Genomic DNA, 22,742 nt, shown 5'->3' with positions numbered 1-22,742 from the left:
GATGATTTCTGGGAATGTAATCAAGTGGATGAAGTTACTCTACTGTGATTAAAGCAGGTTCTTCCTGTCTGATAGTCCTAAAGCTAATGCTGTGCCAAGCTGACACCCTCACATTAAAGAGTCATTCAAAGGGTACTATTCAGAGTGGTGAACATCCAGTCCTCTTCAGCATATTGTCCCTGGAATTTAGAACTTAGGAACTTGCTGTCTCCCAAGTAACAGTACTTGAAGTAGTTATATACTTAGTTTGATTTTTAAAACATCACATGCAGAACGTTTAAAATCAACAGATCTTAAAAGTTAACAGTATGGAGAATCAATTGAAAATGTAACATTGAAAATGTGGTGCTTTGAATGAATGGGAAATTTCCCCCATGGACTCATGGGTTTGAACACTTGGTTCTCAAGTTAATTTGGGGAAGTTTTATGAAACTTTTAAAATGTAGAGCCTTGTTGGAGGAAGTAACTCACTGTTGCTGGTTTTTGAGTGTTTATAGCCTCACCTCACCTCCAGATCATGCTTTGCTTCCTGTGTTTAGATAGTGAGATGTGATCTCTCAGCTTCCTGTTCAGGTCTCCTTCTTTTATGCCTTCTGTGCCATTGGGAACATCTAGCTCCCTGGAGCTGTAAGCTAAAATGAGTTCCTTTTGATTATGGTATTTTATCATAGCACCTGTAAGTAACTATTACAGAAAACATTTTATTAAATATATTTGCAGACAAACATACAACAGTCAATAAAAACAAAGAAGCAAACCATAAGTTAGGCCTATGGAAATAGCTGTTGGGGGTTAGTCTGGTGCTGCTATGTATTCATGTGATATTCAAATGCTCATTACTGCCTCCCCAAGATCTGGTTGCTCCGACCAACCAGATCTTCATACATAGCAAATGATGCTATGAAAACTTTGCTCCCCAATGTAAAGCTATTGGTTAAAATGAAATCACTATAGCTAATTACTGGGGAGAATAGAAGAGGTGGGAATACAGTTGCCAACCTGGGGGCACAGGTAGGTACTACAACTTGGAGGGACAGTGAAGGAGAGTGAGAGAGAGTTAAGAAGGAAGACGACAGAGAGAACAGGAGGTCTCCCTTAGATGTGATGGATCAGCAGCATGTGCTTGAGTGAAATGCCCCTCCAGGATAGAGTGCTGGAGCAAAGGTAATGTGGGCGAGATTCAAACAGCAAGTATTTGTGGAGCATAGCTGGGAATTAATAGTCTAATGATTAAAAAAATATAGATTAGGAGTTGACTTAGTTTACTGCTGTGACTAGATACTATAACCAAAGCAACTCTTACAAGCGCAACATTTAATTGGGGCTGGCTTACTGGAAGAGGGCTTATGGGACTTGTGGGGAGTGGGGACCCAGAAAAGGGGAAATCATTTGAAATGTAAATACAAATATATCAATAAAAAAAAAGAACTCTACATGGCTAATAGCCAAAAAAGACATGGGGCCTGTGGAGGGCCCTTACTTAATTAATTTCCTCTATCATCTTCACATTGTTGCTTTTATTTTTTTTTTTTAATTTTTAAATTTTTTTTTCATTTTTTAAATTAGGTATATTCTTTATTTATACTTCAAATATCCCTTTTACTGGTTCCCCAATCCCTCGAAAATCCCATAAGCCATCCCCTCTTCCCCAATCAACCCACTCCTGCTTCTCTGTCCCGGTATTACTCTACACTAAGGACCTAGGGCCTCTCCCCCATTTGGTGGCCAGCAAGATCATCCTTTGCTTCTGATGTGTCTGGGGCCATGGGTAACTCCAAGTGTACTCTTTGGTTGATGGTTTTGTCCCCAGAGCTCTGGGAGTACTTGGTGACTCATATTGTTGTTCCTCCTATGGCACTGCAAGCCCCTTCAGCTCCTTTGGTCCTTTATCTCCATTGGGGACCTCGTGCTCAGTTCAATGGCCGGCTGAGAGTTTCCCCCTCTGTATTTGTCATGTACTAGTAGAGACTCCCAGGTGATAGCTTTATCCGGCTCCTGTCAGCAAGCACTTGTGGGTATCCACAATAGTGTCTGAGTTTTGTAATTGTATTTGGGAAGGATTCCTAGGTGAGGTAGTATCTGGATGGTCTTTCCTTCAGACTCTGATCCACATTTTGTCTCTGTATCTCCTTCTGTGGGTATTTGTTCTTCCTTCTAAGAAGTACTTGAGTATCCATACTTTGTTCTTCTTTCTTTTTGGTCATCATTTGATATGTGAATTGTGTCTTGGGTATTCCATGCTTCTAGGCCATCCATATTCATGGCCTGCTGTGGTCAGTTATCTGGGTTCTGATGGAGACATATTGCCCTAGATGTTATTAATTATGTTTTTATGCTAGTTTCTACGCATCTGGGTTTTGGGGACTCTAGATCTAGCTGCTGGCTTTTGGGTTTGTCTTTGTTCAGTATTTTTTTAAAATGATTCTTGGTTTCTATTTCCCCTCTGGATTTTCAGAGAGCTTGTTGCATGTTTCACTGAACACTTTGCTGGTGTGTTCAAGAGAATGTTTGCTGATGTTGGAGCCAGGGGTGGGGCCATGAGGGTCATGGGGAGATGTGGTCCATTGTAGTGCTAGGGGGCACCCTGAGAATTGGGTCTGGGGGAACAGAGAGAGTGGAGTATGTCCACAGGCAGGCTACCTGCTTATTTGGCTAGCATGACCTGTGGTTGAGCAGGGTTTTTCCCCAAGTTTGTGGCTGGTACAGAGCCACAAGGGTGTGAGGGGATGCAGAAGGTGATGGTTTGTGGAATATATAGGAGGCTTAGACTGGAGGTAGGGAGGGAGGGCTGCAGCTCATGTCCTGTTGCAGTGCTAGGAGTGACTAAGAATTGGGCCTGGGGGAACAGAGAGTGGAGATTATTATTATTATTTATATCTGTAGGCTGCATATCTGGCCTTCTGGCAGAAATGGCTGTGGTTGAGCAAGGAGAGTCTATTGGAACTGGGGACTGGGACATATTGATGAGTCAGGCTAGAGAGTTGTCTGTGGGATCCAAAGGAAGTGTGGATAGTAGGGAGGGGAGGATACCCCTGGTGTCCTGTTGTAGAGTTGGCAGTGAGGCTTAGAATTGGGTCTGGGGAAACAAAGAGTGGAAAATGTTCATGGACATCTTGCCTGGTCTTCTGGCTTGCCTTTATCACTTTCTGACAAGTGCTCAGTTTTCCCCCTTTTCTTTTTTTTCTTACATTCTTGTATTTTTATCACATTTTAGTTACTTAATTATCTTTGCATATGTGTGTGTATGTGCATGTGTGTGTGTGTGTGTGTGTGTGTGTGTGTTTGTGTGTGGGTGCATATGGCATGTTTGTGGAGGTCAGAGGACAACATTGGAAATTATAATTGATTACATTCCTCATTTGGAAAATTGTATGTGCCTTCTGGTATTATGAAATCTAGTTCTCAAAGAGTGTATATATTCAGGTCATATCCAACTTGAGTTCTCTAGGTCCATGTACAAAGTGAAATAGGGCCTTTCCTTCTTCTACCTCTGGGTGGCAACCAAGGGCAACAGTACCTATAATATAAAGAGAACATTTCATGCCTGTTTTTTTTTTTTTTAATTGTCTATGGATCTTGAAGAGACCATTATCAGCCTAAATGGGAAAAACTCATATATAATATATATGTATACATATATACACACATATACACATATATATATATATATATAATATGTGTATATAAGTATATTATATACATATATATAGTTTATACATATAGATATGTATAAGTTTTATAGGTAGATACTTCATCATGTTTTCTTATAACTTTTCCAGACACCGTTTCTGTTATTTTTACAGTGTTATCTCCTTCTATATTTCTCACTCTACACCTAGTTAAAGTACCTATATTCCCCTTTGGATCACTTATATTCTCCTGCCTATTGTTTCTTTTCCCCAGAGATTTAATTATTTATGTATTTGAGTACTATGCATATATGTATGCCTGCATGCATGTCAGAAGAGCGCAAAGTATTTCATTATAGATGGTTGTGAGCTGGTATGTGTTTGCTATGAACCTCTGCAGGAGCAGATAGTGTTTTTAGTGCTCTTAACTACTAAGCCATATCTTTAGCCTCCTTTTATCTTCATAGTTTCTTCAGTTACTCTGAGTTATAAATGTGGATGTGGATTTGAAGCTAAGAGTTTCTGATGAGGGAGAACTGTGCCATTTGTTTTTCTGGGTATGGGTTACCTCACTCAATATCATCAGTACTAGTTCTTTCACTTACCTTCAAATGCCATTTTTCTTTATAACCTAATGATATTTTATAGTGTATATGGCTACATTTTAATTTTCCATTTGTCTGTTAAAACACATTTAGGTTGTTTTCAATGAACATGACTGAGAAAGTACCTGTCGAGCATGGGGTTGATAGAATCTTATGGGCATATGGAAGGAATGCAATAGTTGGGTCATATAGATGTATTTTATATTTTTATTTGTTTTCCCACACTGATTTTCAGAGTGACTAGACTAGTTTGCAAGCCTCCAACGAGTAGATGAGGATCCCCTTTTCCTATATCCTCTCCAGCATTTGAGGTCAGTTGTTGCCACTCTGACTGGGGTAAGATAAAATCTCAAAGTTGCTTTGATCTACATTTCTCTAAGTTCTTTGTATAAAATTTAAAAACATTTATTACCCATTTTTATCTCTACTTTTGAGAACTCTGTTCAGATAACAAGCCACATTTCTAGAATGAACTTTTTGGTTTTGTTTGTTGTAATTTTTACTTTTTTGTTTTTTTACTTTTTTCTTTTTCTTCTGGATATTAATCCTCTGTTAGGCATTTAAGTGGCAACAGCTCTTCTTGTCTGTGGGTTTCTTTTTAGCCTGATTAATGTGATCTTTAGCCATGTCAGACCTTTTTATTTTCATGATGTTTCACTTGTTAGTAGTTGACTTTAATTTTTTGACAACTGAATTCCTATTCAGAACTCTTTTCTACACTTATACCATGTAGAGTACTGCCTTGGCTTTTTAAATTGTTTTGATTATCACTTTTATTTTTTTTTACACTCCCGATTTTATTCACTCCTTCCATCATCCACCCTCCAACTGTTTCATATTCCATACCCTCATACCTTCTCCCTACCCATTTCCATGAGGATGTCCCCCCTCACCCCCCAGCCCACACCTATTGGACCTCTAAACTCCCTGGTGTCTCCAGTCTTTTGAGAATTAGGTGTATCTTCTCTGAACCCAGACATGGAAGTCCTCTGCTATATATGTGATGTGGGCCTCATTTCAGTTGTTGTATGCTGCCTTGTTGTTGATTCAATGTTTGAGAGATCTCAGGGGTTCAGGTTAATTGATACTGCTGGTCCTCCTACATGGTAGGCCTCCTACTTAGTTTCTTTCAGCCTTTCCCTCATTCAGCCTCAATGTCAGCAGCTTCTGTCCATTGGTTGGGTGCAAATATCTTCATCTGACACTTTCAGCTGCTTTTTGGGTCTTTCAGAGTGCTGTCACGCTAGGTCCCTTTTTGTGAGTCCTCCATAGCCTCAGTAATAGTGTCAAGCCATGGGACCTCCCCTTGAACTGGATCCTTCAGGTTCCTCTCCATTTCCATCCCTGCAATTCTTTCAGACAGGAATGATTATGGATCAGAGTTTTGACAGTGGGATTGCAACCTTCTTCCTCACTTAATGCCTTTACTTTTTTTTTTTTTGGAGTTTCAGTTTTGAATTTTAAGTCTTTGATCTAGTTGAAGTTAGTTTTGTGGAAGATGATAGAAATGGGTTTAATTTCATTCTAAATATTCTGTCTCTCCTTCTCCCTTTCCCTCTCCCCTCTCTCTCAAGATGGCAAAATCTAAAACTTTAATTGTGGGTACAGTTGACTGAAAATTAGTTTATGTTTTTCACTTTTTTCTTTGGAGATCTGGACTAAAATTTTGTTTACTTCAAAAAGATGACATCTTGTAAAAATAAGATAATATATAAATAAGCTGCATTACAACTCACAAAATCACACTCAATAGTTCAATTATTGTAGTCTACAATGTTTTTAACTTTTTATTACTTCTTTTTTGAGATTATAATGTAATTGCATCCTTTTCCTCTTTCTACTTCCTCTAAACCCTGTCATACACTATTCTTACTTATTTTCAAATGAAAGCATTGTTTTAAATTAATTTTTGTTCTCTTTCTATCTGCTTGTCTGTCTGCCTATCTATCTATCTATCTATCTATCTATCTATCTATCTATCTATCTATCTATCATCTATCTATCTATCTATCTATCTATCTATCTATCTATCTATCTATCTATCTATCTATCATCTGTCATCTCTATGTATCTATTTATCTATTCTGTCTACTGTCTATCTATCTATATCACCTGTCACCTCTATGTATCTATTTATCTATTCTGTCTACTGTCTGTCTGTCTATCTATCTATCTATCTATCTATCTATCTATCTATCTATCTATCTATCATCTATCATCTACCCATATTCTCAAATTCAATCAGCTTAGTTTGTTGCTTGTTTGTATGCGTTCAGCACTGACCATTTGTTATTGAATGATCAATTGGTATGCTTTATCCTGGAGAAGATTCTCCCAACTAAGCATTCCTTCATTGTCTGTAGTTCTTTGTAAGGGTTGAGGCCTTAAGTTCTTTCCCCATTTACTTTAGTGTATCTATTGTTTTTGTCTTTGCTCATTTTGTGTTTAGACCATCATGGAAGGGAGATTTTATAGATGTTGCTTTTGACTACACTGAAAGACACAGTCTCATAAAAAACTTCTGATCCTCTAGGACTTAAATATTTATGACCACTTTTTGCTTTAGGTGAGGAAGTTGTATTGTAGATATATCCATTGGGACTGGGCTTGACAACTCTGCATTTTCATTGGTTGCATTTTTCTATTATGGATTTTATCTTTTACAAAGACTATAATAGCTTTAAAACTTTTATGATGGCTGATGTGTTTGTTCATGAATATATAGTAGAATGTCTGAATAAAATTTCTACTAATTTCTTATTATCTTAGATATATGTTTAAGGTAATAGTTTCAGATTTAATGTTTATAAAACCAATCTAACATTAGTTCTCAATCTTTCAGACACCTGATCTTGTGAAAAGATAAACAAAGTTCTTCAGCTCTATAGTGTAGTGACAAGAATAGAAAAAGTGGGAGTTGGGTGAGTAGGTGTTCCCCACCCTGACAACTTCTCAGTGGGACATCTCTGACTTTAGGTTATATTGTTGGCTCAGCATTTGATTTTGGACTGTCATATGGAGTGACATCACCACTTATTCACAATGATCTGCATTACTTGTTCATGTCATGCAACTCCTGATGACATTTGCAGATTTAACTTATGGCCACTTTGTGGTACAATTTCCCTGTGAAACCAAAGGAAGTCATATTCTTTGTCTACTGTATAAAATCCAACTGATTTTTCTTCTTACTAAGCATCATGATGTGAAGTGCCATTGTTGCTTGAAAAGTGTGATATTATTGAGATTTAATATTGATCATATGTTCTGCTCTTCTTTGCAGTTGAGTATACATGTAATATATTTTTATCTTATTGTTATTTTATGTTTGTTTTGTTTTTTAAGAGAGAGAAGAGAAAAAGGAGAGAGGACAGAGGGGAGAGAGAGACAGACAGAGAGAGAGAGAGAGAGAGAGAGAGAGAGAGAGAGAGAGAGAGAGAGAGAGAGAAGAGGGATAGGGAGAATATGAAGTTTGGATGGGTAGAGAGGTTGGAAGGATCTAGGATGTAGAAGTTGGGAGAGGGGAGATGATCAGAATATATTGAATGTATTGTATAAAGTTATTTTAAATTAATGGGGTGAACAGGATAGTCATGAAATCTGTTAGGTTGTTCTGTAGATGCTCTATGAGTGGTTTTGCCAACCCCAATGACTCCTGAGACAAAACAGGTATCCTTTTGAGCACTAACTTTACTGAGCTACTTTGCATGTTGTGTTAGTTGCCAATGGTCAAGGCTGCTCTAAGTATATGTTAAGGCAGCCTTTCAGTGTCTTAAGAAGCAGCTTCTAGACCAGCTCTCAGAGATGAAGTCAGTTGTTCTCCTGATATGGGTGCTACTATTCTGGGTACTAGGTGAGAGGGTTCAGGGAAGTATTAGGAATATCTACTGGAGCCATGGCTGTATTACATGTCTCTGGGATCTTGATCATTGGAATTACAGCATTTGTAATTTGTTATTTCCTTTTGCAGGTTTCCTTTTATTTTCTAATGCCTCAGAGTGCTGCCTTTGACAGCTGTAACATGAGTCACATGTATCATCCTGAGAAGGTTTCAGTATATCTGCAACAGTTGTTTTGTGTCTTTGTCATTACAGGTTCCACTGGGAACATTGTGCTGACCCAGTCTCCAGCGTCCTTGGCTGTGACTTTTGGACAAAAGGTCACCATCTCCTGCAGAGCCAGTGAGAGTGTCAATAAATTTGGCATAAATCTTATGCACTGGTATCAACAAAAACCAGGACAACTTCCCCAAATCATTATCTATACTGTGTTCAGTCGAGCACCTGGGATCCCTGCCAGGTTCAGTGGTGATGAGGATGATTTAAACTTCACCCTCACCATTAATGCCGTGGAAGCTGATGATGCTGCAACCTATTACTGTCAGCAAGGACTAACAGTTCCTCCCACAGCCGTTTATGTCTAAGCAAAAACCTCCCAGGACTGCTGCACACTGAGGCTCAATGTCTCAGATGTCTTTCCCCTGAGACATCTTAATAAGAGTTCTGTACATGGTTTGGTTGAAAACTGAGGTGAACTACAAAACACAAAATTCTTAAGCAGATGAGGGCATTTATTTCCCCTGTACATTGCATCTTATAACTAAATAATTTCCCTAGTAAAAATGATGTCCTTGTCACTATTTTGCAAACCTATTACAGCTCTCTCCCTCCTCAAAGTCCCACCCACATAGACTACATCCTTCCCTCTCCTGGGAGAAAGGGAGAGCTCCCATGGGGACCAACACACTCTGGCACATCAAGTCATAGTAGTACTAAGTGCATGCTCTCCCACTGAGCCAAGACAAGGCAGACCAGCTACCAGAAATGGATCCAAGGCAGAGACAGCCTCTGTTCCTATTGTTAGTTGACCTACATGAAGATGAAGCTTTGTTACTATCTTTAGGGAATTTTTTTTAGATTTAATAGTTTTTTTTTTTTTTTTTTTACTTAGCCAATGATTTAAAACTTAAAGAAAACTTTTCTCACTCTTTTAAAATAAAATAACACACTGAAACTAATAGAAAAGAAACCTGGGAAGACCCTTGAGGACATGTGAACAGGGGAAAAGTTTCTGATCAGAACACCAATAGCTTATTCTCTAAGATCAAGAATTGACAAAGGGACCTCATAAAATTACAAAGTTTCTGTAAGGCAAAGGACACTGTCAAAAGGACAAAACAGCAACCAACAAATTGGGAAAAGATCTTTATCAACCCTTCAACTGACAGAGGCCTAATATCCAATATATACAAACAGCTCAAGAAGTTAGACTCCAGAGAACCAAATAACCCTATTGAAAATGGGATACAGAGCTAAACAAAGAATTTTCACCTGAAGAATATTGGATGACCGAGAAGAACCTTAAGAAATGCTCAGCATCATTAGTCATTAGGGAAATGCAAGTCAAAACAACCCTGAGATTTCACTTCACACCAGTCAGAATGGCTAAGGTTATAAACTCAGGAGACAGCAGGTGTTGGGGAGGATGTGGAGAAAGAGGAACATTTCTCCACTGCTGGTGGGATTGCAATAGGGTACAAGCACTATGGAAATCAGTCTGGCAGTTCCTCCGAAAACTGGACATGACACTAGCGGGGGACCCTGCTATACCTCTCCTGGGCATATACCCAAAGGATTCCCTGGCATTCAGTGAGGACACATGCTCCATTACGTTCATAGCAGCCTTATTTATAATAGCCAGAAGCTGGAAAGAACCCAGGTGTCCCTCAGTGGAGGAATGGATACAGAAAATGTGGTATATTTACACAATGGAATACTACTCAGCAATTAAAAACAATGAATTCATGAAATTATTAGGCAAATAGTAGAACTGGAAAATATCCTAAGTATGGTAACTCATTCATAAAAGAACTCACATGGAATGCAGTCACTGATGATGATTAGCCCAGAAGCTCTGAATACCAAAGACCCAACTCACATATCAAATGATTCACAAGAAGAAGGAAGGAATGGGTCCTGGTCCTGGAAAGGCTTGATGCAGCATTGTACGGGATTACCTTGACAGAGAAGTGAGAGGGGGTTGATTGTGGAACGGGTGGAGGGAAGAGTATTATTCCATTGTGTAAATATACCACATTTTCTGTATCCATTCCTCCATTGAGGGACATCTGGGTTCTTTCCAGCTTCTGGATATTATAAATAAGGCTGCTGTGAACATAGTCGAGCATGTGTCCTTATAGCATGTCGGGGAATCCTTTCTGTATATGCCCAGAAGTGGTATAACCACTCTGGAAATCAGTCTGCTGCTTCCTCAGAAAACTGTAATCAATTTTTAAGAGTGTTATTTGATTCTCCAGTGTCTAACCTTTTGAGTTCTTTCTATATATGGGATATTAGCCCTCTATCAGAGGTAGGATTGGAAAAGATCTTTTCCCAATCTGTTGGTTTCTGGTTTGTCTTATTGACAGTATTCTTTGCTTTACAGAAGTTTTGCAATTTTATGAAATCCCATTAGTTGATGCTTCATCTTCAAGCATAAGCCATTGGTGTTCTGTTCAGGAAAATTTCCCTTGTGTCCATGTATTCAAGGCTCTTCACCTTCTCCTGTATGATTTTCAGTGCATCTGGCATGATGTGGAGGTCCTTGATTCACTTGGACTTGTGCTATATACAAGGAGATAAGAATGGGTGGATTTGCATTTTTCTACATGCTAACCTGCAGTTGAACCAGCACCGTTCATTGAAAAGGCTATCTTTTTTTCACTGGAGGTTTTGAGTGTCTCTGTAAAACATCAAGTGAGCATAGGTGTGTGTGTTTATGTCTGGGTCTTCAATTCTATTCCATTGATCTTCCTGCCTGTCCCTGTAGAATTACCATGCAGTTTTTATCATTATTGCTCTGTAATACATCTTGAGGTTACGGATGGTAGTTCCCCTCGAATTTCTTTTCTTGTTGAGAACAGTTTCTGCTTTCCTGGCTTTTTGTTATTCCACATGGGTTTTGAAATTTCTCTTTCTATCTTGATAAAGAATTGAGTTGGAATTTTAATGCGGATTACATTCAATTTGTAGATTGCTTTCGGCACAATGGCCATTTTTACTATATTAATTTTGCCAATCTATTAGCATGGGAGATCTTACTGTCTTTTGAGATCTTCGTCCATTTCTTTCTTCAGAGACTTTAAATCCCTGTCATACACATCTCTCACTTGGTTAGAGTCATACCAAGGTTTGTAAGATTATTTGTGAGTATTGTGAAGGGTGCCATTTCCCTAAGTCCTTTCTCAGCCTCTTTATCCTTTGAGTAGAGGAAGGCTACTGGTTTCTTTGAGTTAATTTTATATCTAGGCCCTTTGCTGAAGTTGTCTATCAGCTGTAAAAGTTCTCTAGTGGAATTTTTGTGGTCAGTTAAGTATATGATCATATCATCAGCAAATAGTGATATTTTGACTTCTTTATTTCCAATTTGTATCACTTTGATATCTTTTTGTTGTCTAATTGCACTAGGCAGAACTTCAAGTACTATATTGAATAGGCATTGAGAGAGTGGACAGCCTTGTCTAGTCCCCGATTATAATGGGATTACTTCAAATTTCTCTACATTTACTTTGATGTTGGCTGCTGGTTTGCTGTAAATTGCTTTTACTATATTTAGGGATGGGCCTCCAAGACTTTTTATCATGAAGGGGTGTTAGATTTTTTTTCAAATGCTTTTTCAGAATCTAATGATATGGTCATATTTTTTCCTTGAGTTTGTTTATGTAGTGGACTATGTTAACGAATTACTGTATTTTGAACCATCCCTGCATTCCTGGGATGAAACTTAATTGATTGTGGTGAATGATAATTTTGATGTGTTCTTGGATTCAGTTATCAAGAATTTTATTGAGTATTTTTTATCAATATTTATAAGGGAAATTGGTCTACAGTTCTCTTTCCTTGTTGGATCTTTGTGTGGTTTTGGTATCAGTGTAATTGTGGCTTCATAGAATGAGTTTGGTAGTGTTCCTTTTGTTTGTATTTTGTGGAATACTTTGAAGAGTATTGGTGTTATGTCTTCATTGAAGGTCTGATCGAATTCTGCAGTAAAATCATTTGGTCCTGAGCTTGCTGTGGTTGGGAGACTTTCAATGACTGTTTCTATTTCTTTAGGGATGATCAGACAGTTTAGATGGTTTATCTGATCCTGATTTAACTTTGGTATTTGGTATCTCTCTAGAAAATTGTCCATTTCATTCAGATTTTCCACTTGTGTTGAGTATAGGCATTTTTAGTAGGATCTTATAATTTTCTGTATTTACTCAGTTGTTGTATCTCCATTCTCATTTCTGATTTCTTTAATTTGGATAGAGTCTCTGTGCACTCTGGTTAGGCTGGATAAGGGTTTATCAATCTTGGTGATTTTTTCAAAAAACAGCTCCTGGTTTTGTTGATTCTTTGTGTAGTTGTTTTTGTTTCTACTTTGTCGATTTCAGCCCTGAGTTTGATTATTTCCTGCTTTCTACTCCTCTTGTGTGTATTAGCTTCTTTCTGTTCTAGAGCTTTCTGGTATGCTCTTAAGCTGCAAGAGTATGCTGTCTCCAATTTCTTTTTGGAGGCACTCAGAGTTATGAGTTTTCCTCTTATTACTGCTTTCATTGTGTCCCATAAATTTAGGTATATTGTGCCTTCATTTTCATAAAATTCTAAAATGTCTTTAATTTGTTCCTTATTTCTTCCTTGACCAAAATATCTTTGAGTATAGCATAGTTCAGGCTCACTATGTATGTGGTCTTTCTGTTGTTTTTGTTGCATTTGAAGACCAGCCTTAGTTCATATTGATTTGATAGAGGAGTCATGGGATTATTTCAGCCTTCTTGTATCTGTTGAAGACTGTTTTATGACCAATTAAATAGTCGATTTTGGAGAACTACTATAAGGTTTCTAGAAGAAGGTATAATCTTTCAATTTAGGGTGAAGTGTTCTATAGATATATGTTAAATCCATTTAGTCCAAAACTACTGTTAGTTTTCCTCTGTCTCTCTTTAATTTGTGCTTCCCTGACCTGTCCATTAATGAGAGTGTGGTGTTGAAGTCAGCCACACTTATTGTGTGAGGTGCAATGTGTGCTTTGAGGGTCTTTAAAGTTTCTTTTATTAATATGGGTGCCTTTGCATTTGGAACAAAGATGCTTAGAATTGAGAATTTTTCATGTAGATTTTTTTCTTTGCTGAGTATGAAGTTTCCTTCTGTGTCCTCTTTGATAACTTTAGGTTGAAAGTTAATTTTATCTGATATTAGAATGGCTATTCTGACTTGTTTCCTGGGACCATTGCTTGGAAAATTGTTTTCCAGCTTTTTACTCTAAGGTAGTGTTTGTCTTTAACACTGAGGTGAGTTTCCTGTATGTAGCAAAATGCTGGGTCCTCTTTAGGTATCCAGTTTGTTAGCCTATGCCTTCTTATTGGGGAATTGAATCCATTAATGTTAAGAGATATTAAGGAATATTGATTGTTGCTTCCTGTTATTTTTGATAATTTTTTATGTTTGTGTGTTTATCTTCTTTTGGGTTTGTTGAAAGAAAATTGCTTTCTTGCTTTTTCTAGGGTGTAGTTTCCCTCCTTGTGTTGGCGTTTTCCATTGTTCTCTTAGGGTCTGTATGAGATCTGCCTAGGATGTTCTTGCTTTCATGGTCTGCATTGAAATCTGGTGTAATTTTGATATGTCTGCCTTTATATGTTATTTGATATATAGCAAGTATGACAGTTAGCCTTACTGATTTTAATATTCTTCTTTGTTTAGAGCATTTTGTGTTTTCATTATTATGTGAGTGGAGGAATTTCTGTTCTGGTCAAGTCTGTTTGGAGTTATGTAGGCTCTTTGTATGTTCATGGGTATCTCTTTCTTTAGAATAGGGAAGTTTTCTATACTTTTGTTGAAGATATTTACTGGCCTTTTAATTTGTAAATCTTTGCTCTTTTCTATGCCTGTAATCCTCATGTTTGCTCTTCTCATTGTGTCCTAGATTTCCTGGATGTTTTGGGTTACAAGTTTTTTTGTATTTTGCATTTTCTTTGACTGTTGAGTCAATGTTTTCTTTTTGCCTCTTCTTTTTCTTTCTTTCTTTCTTTCTTTCTTTTTTCTTTTTCTCTTTCTTTCTTTCCTTTCTTTCTTTTTTGTATATAAATTATATATTTTTATTTTCTATATTCTTTGTTTATATTCCAAATGATTTCCCCTTTCCCAGTTCCCCCCTCCCCATCAGTCTCACAAGCCCTCTTCCCTCTGCCCATGTCCCAATTACCCCTTTCCCATTTCCCTGTCCTGGTACACCCCAAAAATGCTAGATCAATTCTTTCCGAACCAGGACCCTCTCTTTCCCTCTTCTTGGGTATCATTTGATATGCTAATTGTGTCTTGAGAATTCTGAGTTTCTGGGCTAATTACTATACACTTATCAATGATTGTATTTCATGTGTATTCTTTTGTGATTGGGTTACCTCACTTAGAAGAATATTTTCCAGTTACAAACATTTCCCTAAGAATTTCATGAACTCATTGTTTTTAAATGCTGAGTATTCCATTGTGTAAATATACCACATGATCTGCAATCATTCCACTATTGAGGGACATATGGGTTCTTTTCAGCTTCTGGCTATTATAAATAAGGCTGTTGTGAACATAGTGGAGCATGTGTCCTTATTGCAAGTGGGGGAATCCTCTGGGTATACGCCCAGGAGAGGTATAGAAGGGTCCTCCAGAAGTGTCATGTCCAGTTTTCTGAGGAACCACCAGACTGATTTCCAAAGTGGTTGTACCATCTTGCAATCTGACCAGCAGTAGAGGAGTGTGCCTCTTTCTCCACACCCTCTCCAACACCTGCTGTCTCCTGAATTTTTAATCTTAGCCATTCTGACTGGTGTAAGGTGAAATCTCAGGGTTGTTTTGATTTGCATTTCCCTAATGACTAATGAAGTTGAGCATTTTTTAAGATGCTTCTCCGCCATCCGAAGTTCTTCAGGTGAGAATTCTTTGTTTAACTCTGTACCCCATTTTTTAATAGGGTTGTTTGGTTTTCTGGAGTCTAACTTCTTGAGTTCTTTATATATATTGGATATTAGCCCTCTATCTGATGTAGGATTGGTGAAGATCTTTTCCAATTTGTTGGTTGCCGATTTGTCCTCTTGGTGGTGTCCTTTGCCTTACAGAAACTTTGTAATTTTATGAGGTCCCATTTGTCAATTCTTGCTCTTAGAGCATACACTATTGGTGTTCTATTCAGAAACTTTCTCCCTGTACCGATGTCCTCAAGGGTCTTCCCCAGTTTCTTTTCTAGTAGCTTCAGAGTGTCTGGCTTTATGTGGAGGTCCTTGATCCATTTGGATTTGAGCTTAGTACAAGGAGACAAGGATGGATCAATTCGCATTCTTTTTCCATTGGATGTTTTCAGCCTCTTTGTCGAGGATCAAGTGGCCATAGGTGTGTCGGTTCATTTCTGGATCTTCAATCCTGTTCCATTGATCCTCCTGCCTGTCACTGTACCAATACCATGCAGTTATTAACACTATTGCTCTGTAGTATTGCTTGAGGTCAGGGATACTGATTCCCCCAGATTTTCTTTTGTTGCTGAGAATAGTTTTAGCTATCCTGGGTTTTTTGTTGTTCCAGATGAATTTGAAAATTGTTCTTTCTAACTCTGTGAAGAATTGAGTTGGAATTTTGATGGGTATTGCATTGAATCTGTATATTGCTTTTGGCAAAATGGCCATTTTAACTATATTGATTCTACCGATCCATGAGCATGGGAGGTTTTCCCATTTTTTGAGGTCTTCTTCCATTTCCTTCTTCAGAGTCTTGAAGTTCTTGTCATACAGATCTTTCACATGTTTGGTAAGAGTCACCCCAAGATACTTTATACTGTTTGTGCCTATTGTGAAGGGGGTCATTTCCCTAATTTCTTTCTCAGCCTGCTTATCCTTTGAGTATAGGAAGGCCACTGATTTGCTTGAGTTGATTTTATAACCTGCCACTTTGCTGAAGTTGTTTATCAGCTGTAGGAGCTCACTAATGGAGTTTTTTGGGTCACTTAGGTAGACGATCATGGCGTCTGCAAATAATGATAGTTTGACTTCTTCCTTTCCAATTTGTATCCCTTTGACTTCCTTATGTTGTCGAATTGCCCGAGCTAGTACCTCAAGTACAATATTGAAAAGATAAGGAGAAAGGGGGCAGCCTTGTCTGGTCCCTGATTTCAAAGAGATTGCTTCAAGTTTCTCTCCATTTAGTTTGATGCTGGCTATCGGTTTGCTGTATATTGCTTTTACTATGTTTAGGTATGGGCCTTGAATTCCTGTTCTCTCCAAGACTTTAAGCATGAAAGGATGCTGAATTTTGTCAAATGCTTTTTCAGCATCCAATGAAATGACCATGTGGTTTTGTTCTTTGAGTTTGTTTATGAAGTGGATTGTATTGATGGATTTCCGTATATTGAACCAACCCTGCATTCCCGGGATAAAGCCTACTTGATCATGGTGGATGATGGTTTTGATGTGTTCTTGGATTCGGTTGGCAAGAATTTTATTGAGTATTTTTGCATCGATGTTCATAAGGGAAATTGGTCTGAAGTTCTCTTTCTTTGTTGGATCTTTGTGTGGCTTTGGTATCAGCTTAATTGTGGCTTCGTAGAAGGAATTGGGTAGTGTTCCTTCTATTTCTGTTTTGTGGAATAGTTTGAAGAGTATTGGTGTTAACTCTTCTTTGAACGTCTGGTAGAATTCTGCACTGAAGCCATCTGGTCCTGTGCTTTTTTTGGTTGGAAGATTTTCTATGACTCCTTCTATTTCTTTAGGCATTATGGGACTGTTCAGATGGTCTAGTTGGTCCTGATTTAATTTTGGTATTTGGTATCTGTCAAGGAAATTGTCCATTTCTTCCAGATTCTCCAGTTGTGTTGAGTACAGGCTCTTGTAGTAGGATCTGATGATTTTTTGGATTACCTCAGTTTCCGATGTTATATCTCCCTTTTCATTTCTAAGTTTGTTAATTTGGATACTTTCTCTGTGCCCTTTGGTCAGTCTGGCTAAGGGTTTATCTATCTTGTTGATTTTCTCAAAGAACCAGCTCCTGGTATTGTTGATTTTTTGTATGGTTCTCTTTGTTTCTACTTGATTGATTTCGGCCCTGAGTTTGATGATTTCCTGCCTTCTACTCCTCCTGGGCGAAATAGCTTCTTTTTGTTCCAGGGCTTTCAGGTGTGTCATTAAGCTGGTAATGTATGCTCTCTCCATTTTCTTTTTGGAGGCACTCAGGGCTATGAGTTTTCCTCTTAGCACTGCTTTCATTGTGTCCCATAGATTTGGGTATGTTGTGTTTTCATTTTCATTGTGTTCTAAAAAGTCTTTAATTTCTTTCTTTATTTCTTCCTTGACCAAATTATCATTGAGTAGAGTATTGTTCAGTTTCCACGTGTATGTGGGTTTTCTGTTGTTTCTGTTGCTATTGAAGACCACTTTTACTCCATAGTGATCAGATAGGAGGCATGGGATTAGTTCTATCTTCTTATATTTGTTGAGGTCTGTCTTGTGAGCAATTATATGGTCGATTTTGGAGAAGGTACCATGAGGTGCTGAGAAAAAGGTATATTCTTTTGTTTTAGGATAGAATGTTCTATATATATCTGTTAAATCTAATTGGTCCAAAGCTTCAATTAGTTTCATTGTGGCCCTGTTTAGTTTCTGTTTTCCTGATCGGTCCATTGAGGAAAGTGCAGTGTTGAAGTCACCCACAATTATTGTGTTAGGTGCAATGTGTGCTTTTAGTTTTAATAAAGTTTCTTTTACGAAAGAGGGTACCCTTGCATTTGGGGCATAGATGTTCAGGATTGACAGTTCTTCTTTTTGTATTTTTCCTTTGACCAGCAAGAAGTGTCCCTCAGAGTCTCTTTTGATGACTTTGGGTTGAAAGTCAATTTTATCTGGTATTAAAATGGCTACTCCAGCTTGTTTCCTGAGACCATTTGCTTGTAAAATTGTCTTCCAGCCTTTTACTCTAAGGTAGTGTTTGTCTTTGACCCTGAGGTGTGTTTCCTGTAAGCAGCAAAATGTAGGGTCCTGTTTACGTATCCAGTCAGTTAGTCTGTGTCTTTTTATTGGGGCATTAAGTCCATTGATGTTAAGAGATATTAAGGAATAGTGCTTGTTACTTCCTATCATTTTTGACGTTATTTTTTAAATTTGAATGCTTAACTTCTTTTGGGTTTGATGAAAGGTTACTATCTTGCTTTTTCCACGGTGAAGTTTCCCTCCTTGTATTGGTGTTGTCCTCCTATTATCCTTTTTAGGGCTGGGTTTGTGGATAGATATTGGGTAAACTTTGTTTTGTCATGAAATATCTTAGTTTCTCCATCTATGGTGATTGAGAGTTTTGCTGGATATAGTAGTTTTGGCTGGCATTTGTGTTCTCTTAGAGTCTGCATGTGATCTGCCCAGGACCTTCTAGCCTTCATAGTCTCAGGTGAAAAGTCTGCTGTGATTCTGATAGGTCTTCCTTTATATGTTACTTGGCCTTTTTCTCTTACTGCCTTTAGTATTCTTTCTTTGTTTAGAACATTTGGTGTTTTGGTTATTATGTGACGGGAAGTATTTCTGTTCTGTTCCAGTCTGTTTGGAGTTCTGTAGGCTTCTTGTATATTCATGGGCATCTCTCTCTTTAGGTTAGGGAAGTTTTCTTCCATAATTTTATTGAAGATATTTGCTGGCCCTTTAAGTTGTAAATCTTCACTCTCATCTATGCCTATAATCCTTAGGTTTGGTCTTCTCATTGTGTCCTGGATTTCCTGGATATTTTGGGTTACAAGCTTTTTACATTTTGCATTTTCTTTAACTGTTGAGTCCATGGTTTCTGTGGAATCTTCAGCATCTGAGATTCTTTCTTCTATCTCTTGTATTCTGTTGTTGCTATTTGAATCTCTGTCCCCTGATTTCTTCCCAAGGCTTTCTATCTCCAAAGTTGTCTCCCTTTGAGTTTTCTTAGTTGTTTCTACTTCTGATTTTAGATCCTGGATGGTTTTGCTTAGCTCCTTCACTTGCTTGTTTGTGCTTTCCTGTAATTCTTTAAGAGATTTTTGTGTTTCGTCTTTCATGACCTCAGCCTGTTGACCAAAGTTCTCCTGTATTTCTTTAAGTGTTTTTTGCATTTCTTCCTTGTTGGCTTTTGTATTCTAAGGGCTTCTAACTTTTGATCCATTTTCTCCTGAATTTCTTTAAGTATGTCCTTCATGTGTTCCTGTACCTGCATCATGACCAGTGATTTTAAATCCAAATCTTGTTTTACTGGTGTGATGGGGTATCCAGGACATGCTGGTAGAGGAGAATTGGGTTCAGATGTTGCCATATTGCCTTGATTTCTGTTAGTGACGTCCCTGCGTTTGCCTTTTGCCATCTAGTTCTCACTGGTGTTAGTTTGTCTTGTCAGTGCTGGACTCACCAGTGCAAGCTGCCCCTTCCCCGTTGGCCTCTGGTGCACAGCTTACCCCCTGCACTGTCTGTAGACAGGGTGCTGCTGCCCAGGCTGATCAAATCCCGAAGCAGGCACCTGAAGGCTCCCGCTGGGGCCCGCTGGATTCACTGGAGCACACTGACTTCTCCCAGCTGGCTGCCCAGAAGCCCAGCTAGCCTCTTGCAGGACCTGGAGATTGGTGCGGCTGCCCAGGCTGATCTGGATCCAGAAGCGGAGAGAGTTGAGCTGAGGGCTTCCGCCTGAGGCCTTGCCCCAGATTGTGTCTGTGGACCAGGTGGAGCCCGTGTGCACCAGCAGGGAGTGCCGACTGTGTATGCTGCTGTGACCTCCCCTGTGTTCTGCTCACTCCACTGGGCAGCTGATCCCCCAACCGGGCTGGTGCACACAAGGTTAGCCTGGCCGCCCAGGCCCTGAGTCCAGGCAAAAGCCTGGGAGGCCAAGGTCCAAGCAAAATTCCCCTAGGGCTATGACTGTTAATTGGGTCCGCCAGGTGACCAGGATGGCGGGCGTGTGCGCCCGCGCTCCCTGAAAGCGCCGGGAGAGTTTGCTGTGCTAACAACCTCCTGGGTGGGTTGACTCACAGATGGCCCACCAAGCCGCCCAGTTCTTGTGGTCAGTCCTGTGCCTTTTGGGGCCTAGACCCCCACTTTGTTAGTCTCAGGCTATGCCTGTTACAGGTCTGCCCGCCAGAGCTCTCTGTCGTCCTGCAGGCAAAATGGCGGCACGCGCGCAAGCCTGGGCAAAAAACCTCCTGGCTGGGTTGGCACCCGATGCCCCCCCCCCCATCAGCCCAGGGCCTGGGTGCAGGCCAACGCCCATCGGGCTCAGACCACCTCGGTGTTGGCCTCGGATTATGTTTGTGTACCTAGGTCTGTCCGATCCCTGGAGTCTGAAACCAAGATGGATGAGCCTCTCCTGACTGGCGGGAGGCCGAGTTCTGAAGTGGCTTCCGAGCAGGAAAGGCGCCGCACAACCGCAGCTGCTTGCCGCCCAGCTGGTCATCGAAGGTCAGTGGTCGTGGGCACAGGGCCTAACTGGACCCTGTGTCGCCTTGGTTCCACTGCTGATGGCCCTTCAGCTGGACCAGCCACTGCTGCACTGCTGCCGCCGCCGCCGCCGCCACTGCCGCCGCTGCCGCCGCTGCCCTCTATATGAACTTTTATTCACTTTTCAGACATGATACTTTCGTGTGCTGCTCAGCATTTGTAACTTGGACACTGACAGAATGGGCCAAAAGTTCATGTTGTGACCCATTTTGAAAATAAAGTATCTTGAAATAATTGGGCTTTGGGAAATGTTTGCAAGTTTCCATTATAGAAGGCACAAACTTCTGCACAGGCAGCTCTCACAGCAGTGAGTCTAGCCCAGCACAGCAAGAGGAGAGGTGGATGGCACAAGACTGTGACCTCACTCTCTGTACAGCATCATTCTGCGTAGCCCATGCCAAGTGTGTGCAATTGGCTGTGACCTTTGGTGTCCAGAGTCTGTTGGTAAGAATTGTCTGCCTAGTTACCTGTTGGCCTGGTCACTTCTTATGGAGGACATCTGGGGTTTTTTGAACATTGAGTGCAGAATCCCTGTTTGTTCCCTCAAACCTTGAATTCACCTGCATCACCACCTAGTAATAATTGAAAGTATCCTATATAGCATTTGGGAGTCAACTTCTTATAATAAATTCAACAACAGGAGAAAGAGAGGGGGGGAGGGAGGGGGAAGGGGAGGGAGAGGGAGAGGGAGAAGGTGGAGAGGAAAGAAGAAATGGAGAAAAATTTAAAAAGAGAAATATCTTTTAAAAAGATATTTGGGGATGGAGACTCAACTCAGTTAAAAGCACTTGCTTCTCTTATAAAAGACCTCAAAATATGGGAAAACCTCCCATGCTCATGGATCGGTAGAATCAATATAGTTAAAATGGCCATTTTGCCAAAAGCAATATACAGATTCAATGCAATACCCATCAAAATTCCAACTCAATTCTTCACAGAGTTAGAAAGAACAATTTTCAAATTCATCTGGAACAACAAAAAACCCAGGATAGCTAAAACTATTCTCAGCAACAAAAGAAAATCTGGGGGAATCAGTATCCCTGACCTCAAGCAATACTACAGAGCAATAGTGTTAATAACTGCATGGTATTGGTACAGTGACAGGCAGGAGGATCAATGGAACAGGATTGAAGATCCAGAAATGAACCGACACACCTATGGCCACTTGATCCTCGACAAAGAGGCTGAAAACATCCAATGGAAAAAGGATAGCCTTTTTAACAAATGGTGCTGGTTCAACTGGAGGTCAGCATGCAGAAGAATGCGAATTGATCCATCCTTGTCTCCTTGTACTAAGTTCAAATCCAAATGGATCAAGGACCTCCACATAAAGCCAGACACTCTGAAGCTACTAGAAAAGAAACTGGGGAAGACCCTTGAGGACATCGGTACAGGGAGAAAGTTTCTGAATAGAACACCAATAGCGTATGATCTAAGAGCAAGAATTGACAAATGGGACCTCATAAAATTACAAAGTTTCTGTAAGGCAAAGGACACCACCAAGAGGACAAATCGGCAACCAACAAATTGGAAAAGATCTTCACCAATCCTACATCAGATAGAGGGCTAATATCCAATATATATAACGAACTCAAGAAGTTAGACTCCAGAAAACCAAACAACCCTATTAAAAAATGGGTTACAGAGTTAAACAAAGAATTCTCACCTTAAGAACTTCGGATGGCAGAGAAGCATCTTAAAAAATGCTCAACTTCATTAGTCATTAGAGAAATGCAAATCAAAACAACCCTAAGATTTCATCTTACACCAGTCAGAATGGCTAAGATTAAAAATTCAGAAGACAGCAGGTGTTGGAGAGGGTGTGGAGAAAGAGGAACCCTCCTCCACTGGTGGTGGGGTTGCAAATTGGTACAACCACTCTGGAAAGCAGTCTGGCGGTTCCTCTGAAAACTGGGCACCTCACTGCCAGAAGATCCTGCTATACCACTCCTGGGCATATACCCAGAATTCTCCCCACCATGTAATAAGGATACATGCTCTACTATA

The 22,742-nt window shown here is 39.6% G+C and overlaps 1 long non-coding RNA gene and 1 gene segment (V, D, J or C); both read left to right on the top strand.

Annotated features, from left to right (window-relative positions):
- LOC127677182 (uncharacterized) overlaps positions 1–22,742 on the top strand; it is a 326,506-nt gene that overhangs the window by 280,067 nt on the left and 23,697 nt on the right. The window lies entirely within an intron of this gene.
- Positions 8,012–8,724, top strand: LOC127677173 (Ig kappa chain V-III region MOPC 63-like). The segment is given in 2 exon segments: positions 8,012–8,087; positions 8,329–8,724. Coding segments are annotated over 2 exon segments (378 nt in total).

The sequence above is a fragment of the Apodemus sylvaticus genome, chromosome 2 (genome assembly GCF_947179515.1).
Source record: "Apodemus sylvaticus chromosome 2, mApoSyl1.1, whole genome shotgun sequence".
In the NCBI taxonomy this organism is placed as follows: domain Eukaryota; kingdom Metazoa; phylum Chordata; class Mammalia; order Rodentia; family Muridae; genus Apodemus; species Apodemus sylvaticus.
This window is presented reverse-complemented; position numbering and strand designations above follow the sequence as displayed.